At 41.4% G+C, this 22653-nt stretch overlaps 1 protein-coding gene across 2 annotated transcripts in view; it reads right to left on the bottom strand.

Moving 5' to 3' along the window:
• Positions 1 to 22653, bottom strand: part of skap1 (src kinase associated phosphoprotein 1) — a 45938-nt gene that overhangs the window by 6388 nt on the left and 16897 nt on the right. The window contains exons 5-12 of one of the 2 annotated variants that reach the window (XM_061756724.1): positions 16358 to 16438; positions 16130 to 16213; positions 15929 to 16053; positions 15307 to 15370; positions 12682 to 12885; positions 9652 to 9705; positions 9461 to 9564; positions 2448 to 4829 (exon numbers count right to left, since the gene is read on the bottom strand). In XM_061756724.1, coding sequence (XP_061612708.1) covers positions 4698 to 4829; positions 9461 to 9564; positions 9652 to 9705; positions 12682 to 12885; positions 15307 to 15370; positions 15929 to 16053; positions 16130 to 16213; positions 16358 to 16438 — 848 coding nt within the window. In that variant the 3' untranslated portion in view covers positions 2448 to 4697. Of the gene's footprint in view, positions 1 to 2447; positions 4830 to 9460; positions 9565 to 9651; positions 9706 to 12681; positions 12886 to 15306; positions 15371 to 15928; positions 16054 to 16129; positions 16214 to 16357; positions 16439 to 22653 lie in introns of those variants that run through there. The other variant, XM_061756725.1, reaches the window with a different exon arrangement.

Raw genomic sequence — 22653 nt, 5'->3', positions numbered from 1 at the left:
ATTGTGTGATTTAGTTGCACTGCTCTTGTTTTCTGTTGGCGCTCTCTGGGGAATAGAAGCGTCGTGCAATGTGGACCTTTACCGAGGATCTGATCAATTGCAAAGAGTATTTAAGTTTCTTATACTAACATCCAGCATTCTGTTTTGTTGTTGTTGTTTCGATTTTAAATTCTTTATATCCTCCCAAATGCTGTTCTTTGTTTTTGTTTACATTTTGTTGGTTGTACTATAGTATCCATACCAGTGTTAATCTATCTAGTCGTATCTATCCAGCTATCTCTATCCAGTATCAAACTAGCTAGTATATATTTCTCCCTGGCTGTCTATCTAGTCTCTATCTTCCTTCTCTCTTGCTAGTTCTAGAATCTAGTTATCTAGTATCTAGTCATCTAGGATCTCTCTCTCTCTCCATCCATCTGTCCATCAATGTTCTCCTTCAGGAGCCTCCTGATGTTTTTTTATAATGTGCCCAGCAGGCCCCAGCGGAAGAGGTCCACAAGGGTGGTGGTCCTGGTAGTGAGTCATGAGGACAAGGGCACAAGGGTTTTTTTTTTTTTCTTTCTTTTTTGGGGGGGTGTGGGGTGTATAACAGAAAGGGATGTGTGTGTCGCCCTCAGAGGGGTGTCGCAGCACTCTTGCAGCCACCGCAGTGACAAAAGAATTATATTTATCTGCGCCGCCCATCTGTGCAAAACACACTCAAATTCTACCCTGGAAAGGTCTTTTGGATTATCGGCGCCGCCATTTTAATATGAGTGTCGCGGTGCGAGGCGGGGTGGCAGAGCCAATGATGGTGGGAGTCTGTCAGGCGTGCAGAGTCCATCTTCCTCGCGCTCGCAACGGGTTCATCCAGAGTACACCTGCTGTAATGGCCACATCTCCGAGTGAATTATCCAAATGACTAAAATTACGTGCTCCTCCACCTGTTTGGTTTCTTTTTTTTAAGGGGGAAATGGCGGGAGGGCCAAGTGAAGGCCAAGCAGGGGGCTTGCTGTGGCAATGATTGAGCAACTCTCCTAATATTCTGATTTTCTGATATTCTTTTCCTTTTCGACAAAAATAGATTTAGATTTTAGATTAAGTCTCTTTAAAACATTTTTTAAGTGTTTTTTTTTTTTTTTGCAAAACTAGAAAAACAGATTTTTTTTAATACATCATACATTTTGAGGAAAAGGTTGTTGTTTTTTTTCGAGGGGAAAAAGTTCTATTAGTCATTTTTTTTTTTGAGAAAGTATTTTTTTTTTAGAAAAGTCATCTTTCAACAAGGAAAACAATCTTGTCTAAACAAGTTCATATTGCGCCTCCTATCTATATTTTTAAGGGCAAACTGACGGGGGGCTGAGCGGCTCGACGTAAGCGGTCCCAACAGCGCCGTGGTGCGGCGGTGACGGCGCATCATCTCGTTGACCTCCCGGTGACTCTTCTTCTTTCTCCGCCATCGAGGGAGTGATCTTGTGGAGAGGAGGGAGTTGCCATGGCAACAACAGCAGTGTGCCCGCTGCCGTCCTTTATTTACCACTCAGGGGGGGCTGGATAATGGCGGCGTCCTGATAGGCACATTGCTCACCGGCAGGAGGTAGGTGAGGCTGTGGCGTCATCACCACCGCCATGGCCTCACCTTCCTCCTCGTGTCTGCTGCTTATAGATATTTGTCTGTTGATCTTTAAACATTATGAATTATTCTTATTTTTAGTTTTAGTCGAGTTTTTGTTTTTAAGGTGCATCAGTGTTAATGTCTTTTATGTATATAGTGTGAGCTATTGGAAGGACGACTGAATTTGGGGTCAAATTGACCCAAGTGGTAGTCGGTCCCTTTTTGACCTCGTAATTGGGTTAAAATTAACCCCAATTGGGTTGTTTTAACCTAACCAATACATCTATCTATCTAGAGCTACTTTGACGCCAATAATCGTACGAGTCGTGCTCGCTGGCCACCAGCTGACTTGAGGCAGGCCTTGGGAGTGATGGAGCGCAGGAAGTCTCTCATTGCCCCGCCGCTGAACTCGCCGCCTAATGCTCCCCCGTCCCGCCTCCCTGCTCTTCCTCCTTCTCTTCCTCCTTGCCTGTGTTCAGATAGGTTGTGTTTTCTCTGTCAGGCTAACAAAGAAACATCTAGGCCTTCACCAGGCAGGGAGAAACCAATCATTTATAACCTGCAGTCAGGTACAATACTGACGCAAACCTACTTGCCAAACCTAAAAAGGAAAACGAAAAGTCCTAATTTGGGGGGGGGGGGGGGGGGGGGGGGTCATGTTTTTCTAGGAGTTAAAAGTTGCATTTATTTGAAAAATGTTTCTTGTTTTTTGCTTTGTTTAAGAAAAAGCCTTATTAAAAAAACAATCATTTATTTTTGGAAAAAGACATTTATAGAGTTGGTCATATTTGGGGGAGGAAGTCTTATTTATTCAGAAAAGTTTTATACACACACACACATATAAAAGCCCCTTTTAGCCATTTATTGAATGCCTGGATAACCATAAAATACATTAACACAATGAGCACATTCACGCAGAAACTGTTGTCAGCCACAGCTCACGCCCAGGCACTCACATGCAGTATTACAGGCACATATCCAATAACCAGACACTACAATGCGTACGGAACTTTGTATACAATTTTTTTCTGTTCAAATATGTTTACAATGGGTTGAAAAAAAGCTTGTTTAATAAGTTTAAGTGTGTTTTAATATATTTAAATGTGTTTAAAGCATGTGGGAGGTGCAAAATTATGATGAAAAAAAATATGGTCTCTATAAATGTTCACTTTTTACAGGCGGATCTGGAACATATCCCCTGTGATAAACGGGAGCTCACTGAGTATCAAAATATTAGGTGTAGAAGCATTTTAGAGATATGGATGCCTCTTGTGCACCTCCGCACATCCAAAAGGCCACTTAGTGTCCGTCTCTGTTCCAAGAGGGCTTTTAATTAGTGGAGTGAATTGGTCGGAAGGATGAAGGAGACACTCGAAGATCTCCGCATGACGAGATGAGAGGAAAAGAAAAGTGTGCTTTGGGACGGCATGCGGCTGCTTAAGCAAATGGCCATTTAAAGAGCATTTGTGTATGCCACTGAGCGTCTGTAATGATGACGGCTGTTTACGCCGCCCCCCGCATTCATAATAATTAAGTAGAATGGATCGGGTTATTGGCCAGGCTGAATAATGACCTACTGTAGTTGACCGGAGGCTGACCGTTGCCTCCTCCGTGACCCCGGACCCCAGACTCACCCCCTGCTACTCTGGGTGGTAAATAGGATGTCTTGCTTGGTGTCTATGGCCACAATAGCAGCGGGGGTTCTTAAATGGCTGTGTGACAGAGCAAGGGGGTGTGACGGAGTTCACACAAAAGAAGAAAGGGAGCCCCCAGCACCCCTTTTGTCTCCCAGATTTGACTTTTTACGGAACCCAGGAGATGACATGAACGTGTTTGATTTCTTATGTATGCGAGCATGAGTTTAAATCACTGGCGCTTGCAAGATACACAAGTCACATGCACGCTCTCCCCAAGTTGATCTTGCAAAATACGCAAGTTGCACACGGGATTTACAAATTTCCTCTGCGCAACTTAGTATGTTGTACCCGCATTTTACGAATCTTTCATTCGCAAGTTATACAGGGTTGGCAGTGAACCTGCACCTAGGCATGTTTTTTTTCCCCCATGGAACCTATCTGCACCTTGTTACTGAAAAACAAAATTTCCAGAACCTCTGTGTATTATTGGGCTCTTTCTATAATGCCCGAAGATGCTCCAAGATGGCATCAACATCCTGGCTAATAGGAAAGTAGCAACTGGTGTCAAGGAAGTATATTGAAGTGATTCTGTACATCTGGACTGTTCTAAGATCTTTGTTATGTCGGGTAGGAGGAGTTTTGCCTGTTTTTTTGTGTGGTATACTGACCGTTTAAAATATAAATATAGGCAATTATTTAAAAAATTGGGGCGGGGTGTGTCAATTATTTGCAGTTTTTTTTTTTAGCTATTTGCAGCAGTGCTGAGCTCGGTCCATACCCCAAGTGGATAGCGGGGGTTAACTGTAATGTTTACATTTTATTACATCTATACTAATTTATTCCAATTACATTTATTGAACTCAGTTTAATTGCGTAAATGCTGGAAATGTCCTCCTTCAACACTGTATCATTCCTCAAAGCTTTCTAGAACACTGTGATAAACAGCATCACGCAATAGATGGTCATCCATTTCAATAAATGCTTCCCAAATGGACTCTTTTACGTTGTAGTAGAAACAAGCAAGGTTAGGGTTTCAGATGTCAAGACAGCATTAGTGTTTGAACGTAGGGTTTCAATTGTATTTTTAGTCTGTGTTAGGGTTTGGAGTTAAAGTTTCAAATTACGGTTTCAATGATACTGTTCAGGTTTCAAGTCTGGGTGCCGGTTTTTGTGTGCGTTGACCTGGTAGGGACCGTAAAATGTGTGTGTGCGTTGTACGCCTGATGCGTTCTGTGTGTGTGTTTGTGCTTGTGTACCTATGGGAGTGTGCACCTATGTGTCTGTGTGCGTATCTGTGTGTGCCTACGTGCGTTTGTGTGTGTCCGTGTGAGTCTGTGTGTCCACATAAATCTTTGACCTTGTGTGTTTTGTGTGTACGTGTGCTGTGTATGTCGCTTTTTTTCTTTCGAGTCTCACGCTGACTTAAATGATTCCGCCCTTTTTCCTCAAATTCACTTAGTGTTTTGCTAGAGGCCGTCAGGGGGTGTCGCTGTTGTCCACGTTCTTTCCTCTCTGTTGACAAGCAGCTGGACACTTTGGGGCTCACCCGCCATTGGTCGGCTTCCCTCGCCATATACGGGCTCTGATTGGCCGCCGCGCTGTGGAAGAGGGGAGACATGGCGGCAAAGATGGGGAGAGGCAGGAGAGGCAGGTTTGCGCCATAAATCTCCTCCCAGTCAATCCCGCCGTTCTCCGTGAGCGCCCGTGGGAATACTGGAATGTGACAGCTGACCTGCGGAGTCCACGTCGCCGGGCACATAAATTAGAGGGCCAGAATGCAGGGACAAGCTGATGTTGTAGCGAGGGGCGCATGTGAAACAACAGCCCTTTAGCCCGTGTGACAAATTCAAGCAATAGCGGAACCGCGTGTAAATCAATAATCAATCGGTGCTGGAGCGGCATGCTATGGAGGCCCAGTCATGACACGGGGGGGAAAAATGAAACTGGGGCCACAATATAGATGTAACAAGTGCATAAAATGATCATTTGTGACCAGAAAATCCAAATTTGCAGCCACAAAATAAAAATGTGTCTTATTTCTCTTCCTGTCTTATTTTTACTGTGTCACAGTGGAGTTTTTAAGGTTCCGCTGTGGTATTATAATTGAGGTTTATTGAGAATCAGACTTGATCAGTCAAACAGAACAAAGTTTCTAGAAGGGAGAAAGTAACAAAGACAAAAGACAAAGCACTAATTGTAAACAGGATGAGTGAAGTAAATCATGACATTATCTACAACAATATGCTCTCAAATGAGATGCCAGCGCTAAAGAACGCTGAGAGGGATCTGGCAGCGACCCGCGTTCCATGCATCAGAACCAGCGGCGGGCCAACATGGCGACCAAGAGATTAATTCACCTCAACTAATGGCATTCACATGAGTTGTGAGCTTCTTAATTTATTTACTTTGTTATTGATACGTGCGCACACACTTACACAGTAACACACATGCATACCGTAAAAATTTGCGCACTTTACAGTAAGCGAGGGATCAATAATGATGGACGAGGGTCTTGTGTACAACGGGCACGTTCTGCTCAATTCACAGCCACATGACACCATGTGTCCATTCCGCAATGCCAACACTCAGTCCTCAACGCAACACTTTGTTAGCACCATTGATTTAGCACTCAGCGCGTGTCCTTATTACCTTGTAATTATGCTCCGTGTTGACATAACAGCGTGGACAATCAGCCCCCCCACCCGGCGCACAATTTATGGGTTTTTATTACACTCATTTCATGTGTGTGGCTCCCAGTTATATAGGCCACAGACTGGAGACCCAGCCCAGGGCCCGTATTTCACCGGAAGAGGTCAAGGTTCCTCGAAATCCTGCCGTAAAAGTCGACTGCTCGCACAAGACGCGGGGAAGTCCTCCCAAAGGGCTCGTTAAAGTAAATAGGCGATTCCAGGCTATAATCCGCGTGGTGCTATTCAGCGGGGTTGTTATACGGACGTGGGTCATCAAAGCAGACACTTAGGAGACGACAGGAGATTGTCTCAATGCAATTTACGACTGCATCTTCCAAAACACGGATGAATGTGAACTTTGACTTGAGGCTGAGCCAAACTCACATCAGCCTTTCACAAATGCCTTTCGTGTCCTTAAGTGCTTTGGTTATAAATCCAGTTATTTTGTTCACAGCGTTTATGAAATTCGGAGGCGGCCACCTCTACAAAGCTCTGACATCATGAAAACTCATCTGTCCTGCATTGTACTAGATGGGTTATTTTTAACTGAAATTGGGGAATTGTATCAGAAACAAACTGTTAGAAGTTTCATAGGGTTATGTTTGAATTACAGTAACTTACTGGCAACTCTGTTAAAAAAGCTGACAAAAGTAAGAGGAGAGTAGTCTGATTTGGATCATCGTAATCATCCACCAGTATTGAGCAGTGTTTTTCTCTTGGTTAGCTTCCTCTAATGTAAACGTATGACTACCAACCCAACTGTTCATAATAGAAGCATACACAACGTGTGTGTGTGTGTGTGTGTGTTTTAGACAACTTTGCTGCATCTAGTCCTAATTTTTGTATTGCTTGAGTGAAATGAAAAGCGGCCAAAATAAAATGTTTTGTTATAATTAAGTACGTTCATGAGACAAATGCATGGTAGCCGTTTTGACATTTTCGTCCTATCAGTAGCGCCTGATAGGCTGAAATGTCAAAACACAGGTGGCCATTTCATCCATCTGGCAGTGCCAGGAGGAGCTGCTATCTTCTTTTCAGCTGCCTGCACCTCAACCACTAAGCAAACACCTTTAAGTGTCTTTCAGTGTTGATTTAATGTGTACTCTTGCACTAGTTTTTTTGGGGGGGACAGCAGTCGGATGAATTGGATAAATTGCCAAGATTTCAAGCGAAATGAAGTCAAACAAAAATCCAGAAGTTGGGACATGACTCGTAAAGCAATTAACCACACTAATTAATGTCTTCAAAGATTACCTGTACACAATTAATACATTTTATGGCCATAGTTTACCCGAGGAGTTGAGAAAGTATGTAGTCTTCAAGAGTCCTGTAATATTTGTTGCACTAATTTAGACTTTTTTTCGTCCCCTAAAATCGGTTAATTAAAATCTATTCATTAAGTTTCTTATTCATTTTCATTTCATTTATATAATTAAACAATTGGTGAATTGATTAATTGTAAATAATATCATAAAGATTAGTAAAATAACCAATTTAAGCATACTGATCCATCCATCCATTTTCCATACCACTTATCCTCACTCGGGTCGATGGGGTGCTGGAGCAGTACACCCTCAACTGGTCGCCAGCCAAACGCAGGGCACACATAGACAAACAACCATTCGCACTCACATTCACACCTACGGCCAATTTAAAGTCTTCAATGAACCGATCATGCATGTTTTTGGAATGTGGGAGGAAACCGGAGTACCCGGAGAAAACCCACGCAAGCACAGGTAGAACATGGAAACTCCACACAGGCGAGGCCAGATTTGAACCCGGGTCATCAGAACTGTGAGGCACATTTGCTTACCAGTCGTCCACCGTGCCGTCCTTACATATTGATCAAATGTTTTATGAAATTATTTATTAATAAATTTTAAAATGATTTTTTTTTTTTTTCCTGTTTACCTCATTTACAAATGACCTTGTCGATCTGTCAGTTTTAAAAATCAAATGGGGCCCTTGAGAACAAAGGTTTGCCAATCCATGATCTAAAGTCAATAAGAATCTAGACGTTTGGACAAAAGACATTCTCATGCATAGCAACTTTTTGCAGGTAAAAGACTATTAACTATGTAAATTCATGACTTTGAAGACGACCTGTATCATATTTATTTAATATGAAGGCCGGAGTTTAAAACCCTGGAACGCATATCCTCTAGTTCCCTTATTCCCATAAAAGTATTCAATGTGTGAGTGTGTTTTAATGATCAAATGTCCGGTGATTAAAGATGCAAGAAGCGGTGACTTTTTCCCAACATAATCACTAAAAATACAAGCTGTAATTTCCACAAATTGAGATACAGCACACACATTGATATCTCCATTTCAGAGGCACCAAAAGAAACTGAATGCGAACGACGCAAAAGCGAGGCATTGATTTCCAGAAGGGGGTGCTGCAGGAGGATGTGAGAATGGAATCACCCGCAGTTTATGTCAAGCAGACACTTGGAGCAGAAAGGCAGGAAGAAAGAAGCTGCTTGCAGACTCTATTAACCCCTGAGATGGCGCCGCCGTAATGAACAATAGCGCCATTACCCAGCGCCACCGTGGCACTTCAACATCGCGCCTGTGAGGAGAATGATGCCCCCGCTAAGGTGTGTGGCACTCACATGCTCTGTAGGGAACGTCACTACGATAAAAGGGAATTTCACTGCTCTGTAACAGGGAATTTTACTGCTAATTGCCGCCGCACAACGAGTGACGCGGCCGAACGCGACTGAACTGTCGTGCAGTGCGCGCCGTTCTGCAACTAGTTTTCATCAGTGGCTAACGGTCACTACTTTTGCTACGATTCAAAATTTGAATCACTGGTGAGGGCATCGCAATGTCACAGATGTAACGGCCAAACAAATATGACGTGAGCATCATTTCATATGTACCTGTGGCTGAATAAGCGAAGCGTGAAGAGTCTCTGTCGACAAAACGCAGGAGTCCAGTCAACTCTTAAATAGCCACACTCTCCCCTTTATGTCTCATCCATTTCCTGTCGTTTTCTGTCTTTGTATTATTATTGTATTGTATATCTACAACAACCAGCGGAATCCCCTTCTTCTTTGACAAACCCACCATGTTGTTTGTAGTTAATAATACAGTACAGTGCACTACATGTGTCAGCTCAAAACATTTCCAGATAAAAACACCAGGGGTCACAGTTTTTCCATTGCAGTAAATCGGCATTTGTGCATGGGTCAATTGCCTGGTTTGTGGGTGTGAGTTGCCGACTGTATTTTTTTGGGAGCGATTGTCCATGTTCAGTCATGTCGCTCAGTGCGCGGTGGGCCTAACGAGGAAGTTTACTGGTGTCTAACGGGGGATTTCACTGGACTCTAACAGGGAATGTCTCTACTATAACGGGGAATTTACAGCTCTCTAAAAGGGAATATTACCACTGTTCAACAGGAAATTTCACTGCTCTCTAATGGACATTTTTGACTACTCTTTAAAGGTGAAGACATGAGCTGAATGCTTTAGTCCAACCCTTCAAATAAAACACACCAACACAAACATACATACACAAGTGTGTCCAAACAGACCTTGCTGAGGACGAATATGAGGTCTCCTCTGAGGAAGGACAGCTCATCTGGTGCGTCTGCTTGGCAGTCCCACACGGCCTGGTAGTAGTTGGCATAATCCAACACTGCCCAGGACACAACACAAAGAAAAACAGTTTTTAATTATTTTCCCTACTTAACTGATGAATAATTTAAATAACTGACATTCTCACCGGCTTTGTTGGATGTCTCTAAGCCCTCGGCTGGTGGATCTGGAAAGTCCTCATCTAAGTAAAGAAAGAACACTTACTATTATTACTATGGTATTCAGTGTTATGTTGTTTTTATCTTCTGGAATTTTACAGTTTTGTACCCTGTATGTGTTTTCAATAATTTGTAGAGCACTTTGGCCAACATGTTGTTTTAAAATGTTGCTCCAGAAGTAAATCTGGATTGGATTAAGGTCAGATTGTTTTAGTCCAAATACATTTATACATATGCTCACCGATGGGTACATAATCCAATGATCTACTCTTAAAAAAAAAAAAAAAAAAGCCAATATTTTAGTTACCTTAACAGCAACAGCTCTATACCACAGTGCCACAACAATAGACAAGCTAAAATAAGCATCAGTATCTAATTTAGGGGAATATAAAAGATCAATAGTATTTATGGATCCTTTCGAACACACTCTTACATTTACTTTGAAATATATATTTGTGTGTATTCAATTATGGCATTTCAAATGCGTAATAGCAAACGAACAAGAGTATTGACAATTTGTATTGAAGAGCAGCATTTTACTTTGGCATTTAAAGGAGCATTTTAAGGTGATGCAGCTCAATGCTAACATTTGCTGATGTGCATCCATTGAAGAAGACAATAAAAGAGCCGTTAAAAAAAATAAAATGGACCTGGAGTTAATGTGAGATTCATAAAAATGCGGGACACAAGATGATAGTCATTCTCACAGCAGACTGCCCTCCCACGTGACAATCAATACGAGGAATAGGAAGTCGCTGCGCCTCATTGGTCTAGGAGGCGCAGGGGGGGCGTGGCGCACCCCGCGGGCTGAGCCAGGACACATTGATACCGTCGTTGGTCCTGGACATCCATCGTCAACACTCGCAGGATGACAGCCACGCCAGCGCCAAGCAACACTATACTGCTGCCAGCAATCTGCACCCATGCTTCCAGGAAGAGGAGGGCGCACGCACACACACAAACACACACACGCCACATTGTCACACAATGCCAATGATTGACACAAGTCCTTCTGTCCAATTGTGCCACATGTTTGATTTTTTTTTAAGAGGGGAGGGTGGTTTCTTATTGCTGAGTCAGCAGTGTGATTTTGCTGTTCTGGTCCAAAAAGACCATGACTCATATGGTTCTATATGCACTCAAAATATCGTTCCAATATGCGTATTAAAAACATAGTACTAACAGGGTTCTATAGGTTCTAAAAATATGGTTCAACAGTGTTAAAAATGTGGTTGCATGGGTACTAGAAATGAGGTTTCTACTGGTACAAAAAATATGGTTCAGATATGCTTCTACAATTAGTAAAAATGTGGTTCCAATTTAGTTGAAAGGAATTAAAAATATAGTTCTAACATGGTACTTTAGGTACTAAAACATACTATTCTAATAGCGTTCAACAGGTATTAAAATATACTTTTCTAACACGGTTCTATGGGTATTAATAATTTGGTTTGAATAAAAGTGTTTCTAACATGGTTCTATTGGAACTAAAATAAGGTTTTCCAGGTTCTAAACATATGGTTCTAATATGGTCCTACAAGTATAAAAATATGGTTTGAATACAGTTCTACGGCTACATAAAAATATGGTTGTAACATGGTTCTACAGATACAAAAAGATGGTTCTAATATGGTCCTACAAGTATCAAAATATGGACTATGGGTAGTAAAAGTATGATTCTATGTTTACATGTATATAAAAATATGGTTCTAACATGATTATATGGCTACTATAAATATGGTTCTATGGGTACTAAAACTATGGTTGTACGTGCACTCAATCTATGGTTCTGACATGGTTCTACGGTTCCTTGTCTGAATAGGTGTTAAAGATCTGCAGAAAATGAGCAAGGACAAAGCCAACAATTGAGGACAATGTGTGGTTGTTTGCGAAGGTAAACTCTTGAGTTACAAAGCCCAGCCGACTTCATTAGTCTTTGCAATCGTGCCGCATGAAAACAGCCATAAATACGAATTGAAGAGAAAGTAATGAGCGCGTGCAGGCTGCAAGAGAGCAAAGTGCGGTGCCCAGTGATTGATAAGTGACGGGGTGAGAATGTGAACGAAAGAGGCCGTCATCCGATCCGCCATCTGTGGTCAGGGCCTGTACCTCCTCCCAGATGGCTTTGAACGGCGGCGTGACACACACAAGACTGATCAGCCTCTCAGCACAGATTTTGGCAAAGGTAATGTACTCACGGAGTGAAACTGAATCTTGATGTATCTTATTTAATAGGCGCAGTGATGAACGATGGCCCTGAGAAGATCAGATCGCGCCTTTTGTCCTTCTTCTCCCGGACACATAGGCGCGTGCGCCATCGGCTCGGACTCACAGGAACGTTCTCCATCAAATCTCCCAAATTTATCCCAGACATGACATGAAGAGCTCCAACACTATTTTAAGCTCCCAGGCGGGCCTTCATTACTTCTACTAAATTTCTGTTGCTAGGCAACTTGATCAAATACTCTACTTTGTGGATCAAAATGTGAGGCTATTTGTTGCTCAGCAACATCAGCTAATTGGATGTGCCAAAACACAAAGGAATTATCCATTCATGTATCCGTCCATTTACTATGCTGCTTATCCTCGTTACGGTCGCGGGTGAGCTGCACTTTGGGCGATATGTCGGGTACACCCTGGACTGTCTGCCAGCCAATCGCAGGGCACATATAAACAAACAAGCATTCACAAATGAATTCATTTGACATTATTTCCGATGGAAACAATTTTGTTTTTCAGCTTTTCAATCATACACACACACAAATTGCATTTTGGGTGAAAAATGACATTAGACTTCAGGGATTTAAAAATCCACTTGACTATTATTCCACAGCTGTGATTCCCCCTTTCTACACATTCTCCATGGTCATGCCTTTTCCAGGAAGGAATTTTTTCAGGATTTTAATTGGTTAAAAAGGGTTTCCTGCCGAGGGAGCTGTAGTACCCACTCGGCCATCGTGCAGCCTACAAAAGGCAACTTCTGAGTTTGGACTCCATACCTGGCAGAACCTCATAAATGTCACTGATGTCCTCCTCTCCGTCTTCCTTCCGCCTTCCCACGCTACTGTGAGAGGCCCGGGCGGCGACAGCACCCGCAGGCCAGGGCAGGCCTGAGGGCCTTTCAATGTCGTCGTAGGTTGTCTCGTCACCGTCGTCATTATCCTCCTCGTCCTCGTCGAAAGGAATGGTGCTGGAGCTAAGATCTGCGACAGAGATGATAGAAGAATGCTCACAAAAAGAGCCTGTGTTTGGATTTCAGGCTCCATCTTGCTCTGATTAGTTTGTCATTGCAAACACAGATATATCAAGCACAGAACCAAAAAGTCTCAAATTTTCACTAATTTTAATCCATCAACTGAAACATGCATTGTTTAAGCATTCCCTATGAGATGTTCTCTTCCCTTATCTCCTAATCATAAAAGAAAAAAGCCACCTGTGGTTCTGGTCTAAACAGAGAATGCTTAATATGGTTCTACAGGCTCTAAACACATGGTTTTAACGCGTATTCTATGGGCGCTAGAAATATGGTTTATGGTACTAAAAATATTGCTTTAATATAGCTCTAAGGTTACCAAAAATGCGGTTCTCACATCCATCCATCCATTTTCCGTACCGCTTATCCTCACTACGGTCGCGGGTGTGCTGGAGCCTATCCCACCTATCTTCGGGCGAGAGGCGGGCTACACCCTGAACCGGTCGCCAGCCAATCACAGGGCAGATATAAACACACAACCATTCGCACTCACATTCACATCTACGGGCAATTTGGAGTCTTCAATCTACCTACAACGTATGTTTTGAGGTTGTGGGAGGAAACCGGAGTACCTGGAGAAAACCCACGCAGGCAGGGGGGGAACATGCAAACTCCACACAGGCGGTGCCGAGATTTGAGCCCCAGTCCTCAGAACTGTGAGGCAGATGTGCTAGCCAGTCGACCACCGTTCCACCGGTTCTCACATGGTTCAATGGATACTAAAGATGTGATTTTTATATGGTTTTATAGGTACTAAAATATTGCTTTAATATAGCTCTAAAATTACCAAAAATGTGGTTCTCACATGGTTGAATGGATACTAAAAATGTGGTTTTAATGTTTCTACTGTTACTTAAAATCTGGTTCTAACTTGGCTCAATTGGTACTTACATGTGGTTCTAATATGGTTCTATGGGTTTTAAAATATATGGTTCTAATATGGTTATATGTATACAAAAAATATGATTGTAACATGGTTCTCTAGGTACTAAAAAGATGGTTCTAATACAGTTCTGTGGGGACTAAAAATATGTTTCTAATGGTTTGATGGGTATTAAAAGTATGGTTCTAATATAATTCTATGGGTACTAAAAATATGGTTCTGATATGGTTCTACAGTTACAAAAGAAATATGTTCCGACATGGTTCTACACTAACAATATGGTTGTACTGGTACTTAACATGTACCCAACATGGTCTAAGGATACTAATATGCTTCTGCAGATACTAAACACGGTTCTACTGGTATCAAACATAGTTTTAATATGGTTCTACGAGTAGGAACATTTGGTCTGATCTGATCTACTATCGCTAAGAGAAAAAAAACTGCTGAAGATGGAGTGCAGCCTTCCGCGTTGAGGAGACCCATCCGTCATCAGGCTGCTTTTTGTCATTCCAAAAAAAAAAAAAAAAAAGAAAAAAAAGGAAGCAAGACAAACTGCTAAGTCTCCGTTACTTCCTGTAAACGGCCGGGCCCGGCCCGAGCCAGTTTTAGCGTATACGAGGGCACGGCGGCCCCCCGCTTGCTCTAGATGGACGAGCGGCCTCATTGCAGGGGACGGGGGCCGCTGCAACACGAGGTATCAGGTCCGGGTAGAAATCAATGTCACAGGAGGATAACCAGAACAGCTACAAATCAATTTCCTGTAAAATGGAATTCAGTAGGAGGGGAATAGGGGCTGGGGGGTTTCTACATAATGTACAAGAGACGCAGAGTGACATGCAAGTTAGGTGCTTTTGTTTCATTTTTGTGGTGAGATTACGGCTTTTCGTGCGTGCGTGTGTGTGTGTGTGTGTGTGTGTGTGTGAGATAGTTTTGAAGTAAAATCTCAGATTTTTTGATGAAAATCCAATTTCCATCAATTTTTTTCCCCTTTGCTTACAGAAAAAGCATATGACAATGCATGACGACCTAGTTTTGCTTTTTGTTTCTTAATCCCTTCTGCAATCTGTTTTATTTGTCCGGACACCAAATAAATAAAACAAGTTTTCTTCCCATTTTCCCAGTCCTATTTTTGCCATTCCTTCCTTGTCAAATGGAAAATAATCTGAAAAAGATTCCATTCATGTTATCTGTTTTCTAGTGGGATTTAAACTCTCGAGTGGATTTTTTTCAAAAATAGTCGATTGAGGGTCAGACAAGTCACTAAGTTTGCAACACTGACTGTGCTTTTATAAAGTGGCCCCTCTCTCTTCACAGCCATGTTGTTTTTAAAAGCAGTGCACACCAGCATGGATACACTTTGAGCTATGAGAGCAAAAAAAAAATTTTTAAATCCCCCCCAAAAAAATTCTTCCTTTGCAATAAACTCTTTCATCAATAATGTGGATGAATCAAATAGTACAATTGTGTGTCCATAAAAGCACATACCTCGCAGCACAAAACTGATGTAGTTCACCCATTCTCGAGCTTCCTGAGGACTGCCAGCAGTGAACTGGAGGGAAAGGGCCCAATTCATGGACATAATTACACCAGAATATTCCCCTCCCAAACTGAACTATCAATACAATCTGCGGTTTCAGTCAAAGACACATTTTGTAAATAGTCAGTGCGTTCATGATTACGAAGATCTTTTGGGCCTTGCATTCACTCACATGAATTTTAGGTGAAAGTAGACTTTAGACTTGACTCCATTCAGGGATTATTAAAAAATAAAGGATTACAGTTGTCATTCCACAATTGCCCCTTTCTTCACATTCACCCTTTTTAGGCCTTTTCTAGAAAGGACTTTCTTCAGGCTTCTTATTGGTTACAAGGCCTTCTGTGGCTACACCATCTGTTGCTTTTGTGTGCTCCTGATAGCCTGCCAATGTGTTTTTATGTAAAAAAAAAAAAAAAAAAAAGTTGCATTCACTTACTTGCTTAAATATATATGTTGTCAAAACAAGGATGCATGTTTAGGTCATCTTTTTCAAGTGTTTTTTTTTTTGCATGAACTAAGTGAATCAAATCAATTTCTTTACATTAGAATCAGTTCTCATGTATTACCGACCTGAAACGTCCTCTGTCCGGGAGCATACATCTCAAAGCAGGCATTCCTTTTGGAGTCTTTCCTCAGGTTGTTGTTGAGCTGAACACTGTAGTCGTTGATATAAAACGAGCCTTTTTGTTGTTTATCTGCAGGGGAAGACGCATTCAATGAAGGACCCCAACCTGTTTTGCTCATGTGAATCTTGTGTGTTTGCCAAACAACCTTTGTCACTGCCAAAGTAGAAGAAGATGGAATTGTTGAGAACGCACCATCTCTTCTGCCACTCTGAGCCAAAGAAGCTGTGATCTATAGAGAGAGGTGCACCACACATTTCAAAATTCCTGTTAGGATAAGTTAACTGCCACAGGTAAGAGTCTAAGTCAAGTCGAGTCTTGTGACTCGAGTCCACCACCTCTGCTGCTATAATAAGAGGGCCTCCGTTATTCGTACCTCGTCGTTTCTTTTCCAAGAAGCCCTGCTTCAGGATGTTGCCGAGGTCTTGAGCTGCTGTGAGGGGAATGTCCTCAAGGACTGAAAACATGCAGAAAATGTAAAATATGATCCATTCAGTGATAAGACTTACAAGTCATTGTTTCCTTTTATGACCATTAATATCATTAGAGCTTGAGCACCAGGGTGATGCGCAGGCCCTCTTGGAATTCCTGTTTATTGCTCTAATATGAATAAATAAATAAATAAATAAAACATTTGCAAGCACATGTATCCCGGTAGAAATCTATTTATTTTAGGGGTCCCGAACATGACCAACCCTACCTGACGGCAATTTCAACGATCAACATTACACTTGGTGACATGTTTACCATAACAAGATACATAAAAATGTCTCAAAGACCGATGCCTGAAATTCAACAGAAAGTCAGACATTTTGTTTTGAAGCTCCAGTTTGGAGCGAATTCTAGGTCCACGTCAATGAACTCCTACAAGGGAATTCACCCAAAATGAGTCCCAATCAGAAGCAGGTATACAAGACAGATGCCTACGCCAGCCATCTAATGTGGTTGAGCTTGGCAGCGAAGTTTGATAATTCACCATATAACGTGAAACTCGAATAAATTCAGCCCCCGACACCAGTTTCATCTAACAACACGAAATTGGGTGGACATCCCAATCATGACAGGTCGCAGGAAAAAGTCTCAAGGACTCATGCCCGAACTTCAACAAGTTTTTGTTTGACGCAGCTTTTTTTGCCTATGCCATCAAGTATGGGCAGAGTGTGTGTTTGATGATTATTTCAAGGAATCACCAAAAACGGGCCCATGCATCACTGCTTGCAGCTTTTAATTAATCTTGCGATAGCTTCAGCACCGTTTTTTTTTTTTTTTCAGGATGATCTTTATTCCCGAGGCGAGTCATCATGGAGATGTAGCCCTCCACACTATGGATCAAATACATGGCCGCGAGGCTTTGGGGAAGTGGGATCAATACATTTACAGTGCTGCTGAGCTCTGCAGCCATTCATCTGCTCACGCTGCACCAACAACGCAACCCGTTTCATTTGCAAAGTCACATTTTCAATGTGATGTTTGCATCCATGACTGTTTGACAAAAACGCTAATAAGTACTTGTTCACGTTAGCATTGAAGCTCTGGGGGGAAAATATGTACATTGGTGTCTTTTTTAGCCTTCAGCTGTTGAGGTGGAAAAATGGTGAAAATGACCCATGGTGGGCCTCAGGGGTCACGTTGTGATGTGTCGTTTCCTCGTGTCTAAAAACAAAGTTCATCTTCCTCCACAATCATCTGTCACCTGGTGTTCACTCAGCAGGAAGCCAGCCAAGGTTTAACACAGGGTTTTCATGTAGAAAAATTTGGAGGTGGCGGCCTCCATCAAATTACAGGCCGTGGAAATCGTTAACTGGCCAGTGTCATTTTTAACTGCATTTGTGATACTACAGCACACTGACAGCACAACGCTGTATCAAAAACAGTCGGAAGTCGCTCTTAAAGCCGTTGAAGAAGAAAAGCGCTGCGGATAAACACCAACACAAAGAAAAGAATGGTGGATTTTCTTTCTAAATGCACTTAGCGGATTTTCAAATAGGGAAATATTGTTTGTTTTGTAACCAAGCACATCTGACGTTTCATAAAATTCATAAAAAACACCCCATTCTCTGAACGTCCTGTGTGCAAGTCGGCAAACAGTTCTCCAAAGCATGCTTGCATCAATCTGTCACACCCAGTTTTAGTTTAATGTAAAACTGACACACAAGACAAAAGAGTATCAAAAATTGCATATTTAGATACCAAAATGTTCAACCAAACCACATAATTTAATCCAAATAATGTCTGCTAACTTAATGATAACATACAATGCTGAACGTTATAGGCTAACGGAAATTAGCATTGCTGTTGCGGTAATTAAAAACATTCAAACAACTGCTTCCTTATCACAAACGGAGCCGAAACACATACAAATAGAGCATACACCAATCCTCACAATATGTATCACAATAATAAAAAATGACTTCTTTTTTTTTGCTTTCTAAGGTAAAGACACCCCTTTGCAACAGATTCAAAATGAAACTCTGACATCTGCTGCAAAGTGGCCATTAATGGTCCAGACCAGAAGGAACTGAACTACAAGGAGTGCATGAGAACATTTTATTAAATGAGAAATAGCAGCCTGAAATGTTCTGCCTCTGACTGTGAAATAGTTAAATGAAATATGTTTCACTACCATTTAACAGAGTCACATTTAACTGTATACACAATGCACTTTTGTTATTATTTAAATGAATACCAGCGCAGAACGGGCTTCCTGTATTTTTATTTAGTATTTTAGGGAAATATGATTGAAGAAAATGTTAAATAACAATAAAATACTTCACAGAAAAAGTATTTGTTTGAGTCATTTGGGGGCGTGGCATACAAATGCTTACAAATGGTCAGATTCGTACCACGTGTCTCAAATAAGGCCAGAAAACCCGGGTTAACAGGAAGCAGCGTGTGACGTGTGCCTGCATTTAATGCAGAGGAAACTTTCTTGCTTGCTGGAGTCTCCGTAATGTCTCCTGCATTCCGTGTGTAAGATTCTGACAGATGAGCACGTCACACATGCGTTAACGTATCACTATACCGCCTTTGTGGATGAACCGAGCACGGACACTATAAATACAGAGGTGCAAGAAGGGGCAGCTTTGTCAAAGAACCCGATTCAGTCCATCATAACAAACGGCGGCCATTACGCACCCCCACCTCATCTATCCGCCGGCAGCCCGCCTTCTAATCCCCTCATCCGTCTGCTTCTTCGCTCTTCATTCGTCTCAAGAGGTCGAGCCCGGCTAATGTCGAAGTAGGTGCAACATGCTTGAGTCAATAAACATCACACATTTACGCGCAAAGTACACTCCTGAGTCCTTAGTCACCTGACCTCATTCCACCTCAAGAAAATGGGATTGTTCTACATTATTCCACAAGGGGGTAGCATGCCCAACAAGCATTCACAGTAAAAGAGCTTTAATTTATACAGTAAACCCTTGCCTAGTCCCCAGTTGCAAAATCACCGACTCGCCTTTTCCATAGAAGATAAACTATTCGCTGAAAAACTCACCTATTCTCACCTAACAGTATATTTGATGCTCTCTGTGTAACGCCCTAAGATGGCACCCAGACCCATTGGCAGAGGTGGGAGATAACAGATGAACCGATGCTAACCGCTAGCTGCTCAACGTTTATAATATTTGACACATTACATAACGGGAGAAATAATCAGTAAACCAAATGTAGGAAAAAACAGCTAAAGGAATGCAACAAATTAAAATATGACAGGATTCTCGATAATGTAAATGTTCGGCGGGCCGGAATTAAAGAACATAACAGACCATATATGGCCCGCGGGCCATATTTTACCCATCCCTCCCATCTAATGCATGTTATTAAGGCCTCATCAAAATCTGCGAGCAGACGGCTGCACTCTTTCATAAAAATCATAAATTGCCCGATCAATTATTCAGGCCAATAGCACGACTTCATTTTCATCCCCTTTTCAGTTTTAATTAGCACCATCCACAGCTCCGCTATTGACATTAATTTGATGGGAACGTATCGATCTTTCCCACATAAACTATTTAGTGTAGCGCAATTAGCCCCAGAGACAAGCGGCCGGATGTGTCATGTTTGCTAAATGGAGGTGATGTGGAGTAGCAACAAAAAGCCTCACAAACAGCAGAAATAAAGGGAAGCCTGCCCTTCATGTTGACCGAGATAGAGAAAGGGAGAAAGATACCTAGAGATATGGAGATGTAGAGGTAGAGATAGCCAGATAGAGATACAGTGGTGACTTGAGATATGAGTGACCCGATTTAAGATATTTTTTTTTTTTTAGATACAAGCCAAGGTTCGGACAATTTTTGGCTTGGAACTGCAACCAAAAATTTGACAAACAAGCACTTTGAATTCAACTCAACTCACTTCACGACAAGCCGCAGTTTGGTAGATAGTGAACAATTCTTGAAAAAAAGAGGCTTCACGCTGATTATTGCCACTCTGGTTAAGTTAACTGTCAAATTATACAGAAAACAAAGAGAATTACACATTGTGCTAGCTTAATGCTAGCAAACTTTGCAAAATGCCAGAGATGAGCTCACAAATAGCATCAGTGTTGCGGTGTTAAAAAGATATTTGAACAGAAACGGTGGAGCAACACATGTATACAGACAATATAAGAACACTCTCAGGCGTACAGACATCATCCTTTGCAAAAAAAAAAGAACAATATTATTGCATCTTAAAGAGTCGGTTGTGAAACACTTTTTGTGTGTGTCTTTAATGTCTGTATTATACTGCTCCCAGGTGGTGAAGACGCACGCACCACGAGCAGCACAATGTACATTAAACGGAAACAAAACAAAAATTTCAGTTCTTCACATTGTATTTATGTAATTTCTGTTTGTTTTTACACAGCACAATATTATAGATTGCTACTTTTATCATTACATTCATGAATAAAACTCATATCTCAAGGCACCCACTGTACAAAGTTAATGACATTAATATATAGAAATACAGCTATAGAGATATAGATATGAGAAATAGATATATAGCGATACAGTAGAGATACAGACAGAAAGACAGGCAAGCAGCTAGAAAGACAGACAGACAGATAGCATTGAGCAAAGTCTAGCCAACAATGTATGGGGGCGGCCAGCTGTTTGGCACATCTCTCATTTGGTTACTCACACCGTCTCAGCGTGACGTTACGAGCTCAGAAAACTGAAGGCTGATGGATGACGGACGGCGGCGGCAGCAGAGAGACTTAATGTCTTCTCTCATTAAAATCCACTCCAGTCGAGCTCAAAGTCAATCAGGAATGGAAGGAAATGCTCGGCCGGCACAGCTAATACGGCGTATTAGATCTAACGGAGGCCATAATGCAGCGTTGATGCCCGCCACGACGAGCCAGTGCAGCAGAGATTCAGATGGGTTGATGTGGAATGGTAAGAGGATGCTGTGGTGTGAGCATAGTGGTTCACACAGCAGGGGGTCACGCATTGGAAAGGCTGTTTCGCTGCATCCGCAGGAAGCCAAACATGGAAATTCAAAGCTGTCATTGTTCTCTATGTTGATGTGTATTATGTGTATGTGTATGATGAAAAATTTTGCAAAGCTGCCTTTTAAACTTTTTTTGTCACTTATTTGACTTGTATTGGACTGACTTATTTGTTCCAAGCCTTGCATTTATCATTCTTTTAAATCCCTTGTCAATGATGTATCAACGATTGTGACTGTACATACTAATGTTAAACAGTTTGAGGTGAATTAGATATTTCTTTATTTTTGAAAGAGAAGCTTTTTTTCTCAATTAATATAACATTAAATTAGTCAGAATCAGAAATACAGTCTGGATATCTTTAATGTGGTTAAAAATAAAGTGTTTTTCTTTTGAAAATAGGGACATTACTCAGTAACACTCAAACAAAACTAGTATGACTAATAATCCTGAAATTGCAGACCCTCCAAAGGTCATTTTGTACAGCATTATGGGACCATTTCAGCCACCCAGTTGAGAATAGAGATGTATATAGCATTTTGGACAAGACTCGGACTATTTACCGTAAGTGCTTCAAAAACCTGCCAAGTCACATCGAACATGTTAATGCACCCTCCAAGACAGTATCTCAAAATTAGTTCATTGGGGGCATCGCAGAAAACATAGGCACATTCTACGCTGACAAATTGATTTACTAGCTGAATACATTACAGTATACATATAATAACTTCATATTAATATACAGAAATATAATCAAAATATTATAAATGAATATAATATAAATATATATTCTATCCGAGTATTATACTAATTCATTCATAAAATATTCATTATATAATTTATTTTTTTTATTTTTTTTTATTTATTTTTTTTAAATCAACCGTGGATCAGAAATTGAGATAAAAATCGACTCAACTTTAGAGTATCGTTATAGCCTTCATATTCAATGGTGTGTTTTTATGGAAAACATGAAATTGTCTGATTGACTCCAAAATTTGAACATACATTTTATGTGGCAGCTGTCAAACAAATTGGCTATGATCTTGGGATCTAATGAAAAGAAGGCATTTGGCATGTATTGTGTGAGCGAGCTTGATGCACTTAGTGGGATGAGCACGGGAGGTGACAAAGCGCAGGTAGGCATCAAGTTGTCAGACATTATGTTTCCTCTCTGCTGTGCTTAGTCCTTGGATGCGAGAGGTATTGCATTGAATGCAGTGTTTCGGGGGGGTTGCAGG

This window comes from Phyllopteryx taeniolatus, chromosome 19 (genome assembly GCF_024500385.1).
Source record: "Phyllopteryx taeniolatus isolate TA_2022b chromosome 19, UOR_Ptae_1.2, whole genome shotgun sequence".
Taxonomy (NCBI): Eukaryota; Metazoa; Chordata; class Actinopteri; order Syngnathiformes; family Syngnathidae; genus Phyllopteryx; species Phyllopteryx taeniolatus.
This window is presented reverse-complemented; position numbering and strand designations above follow the sequence as displayed.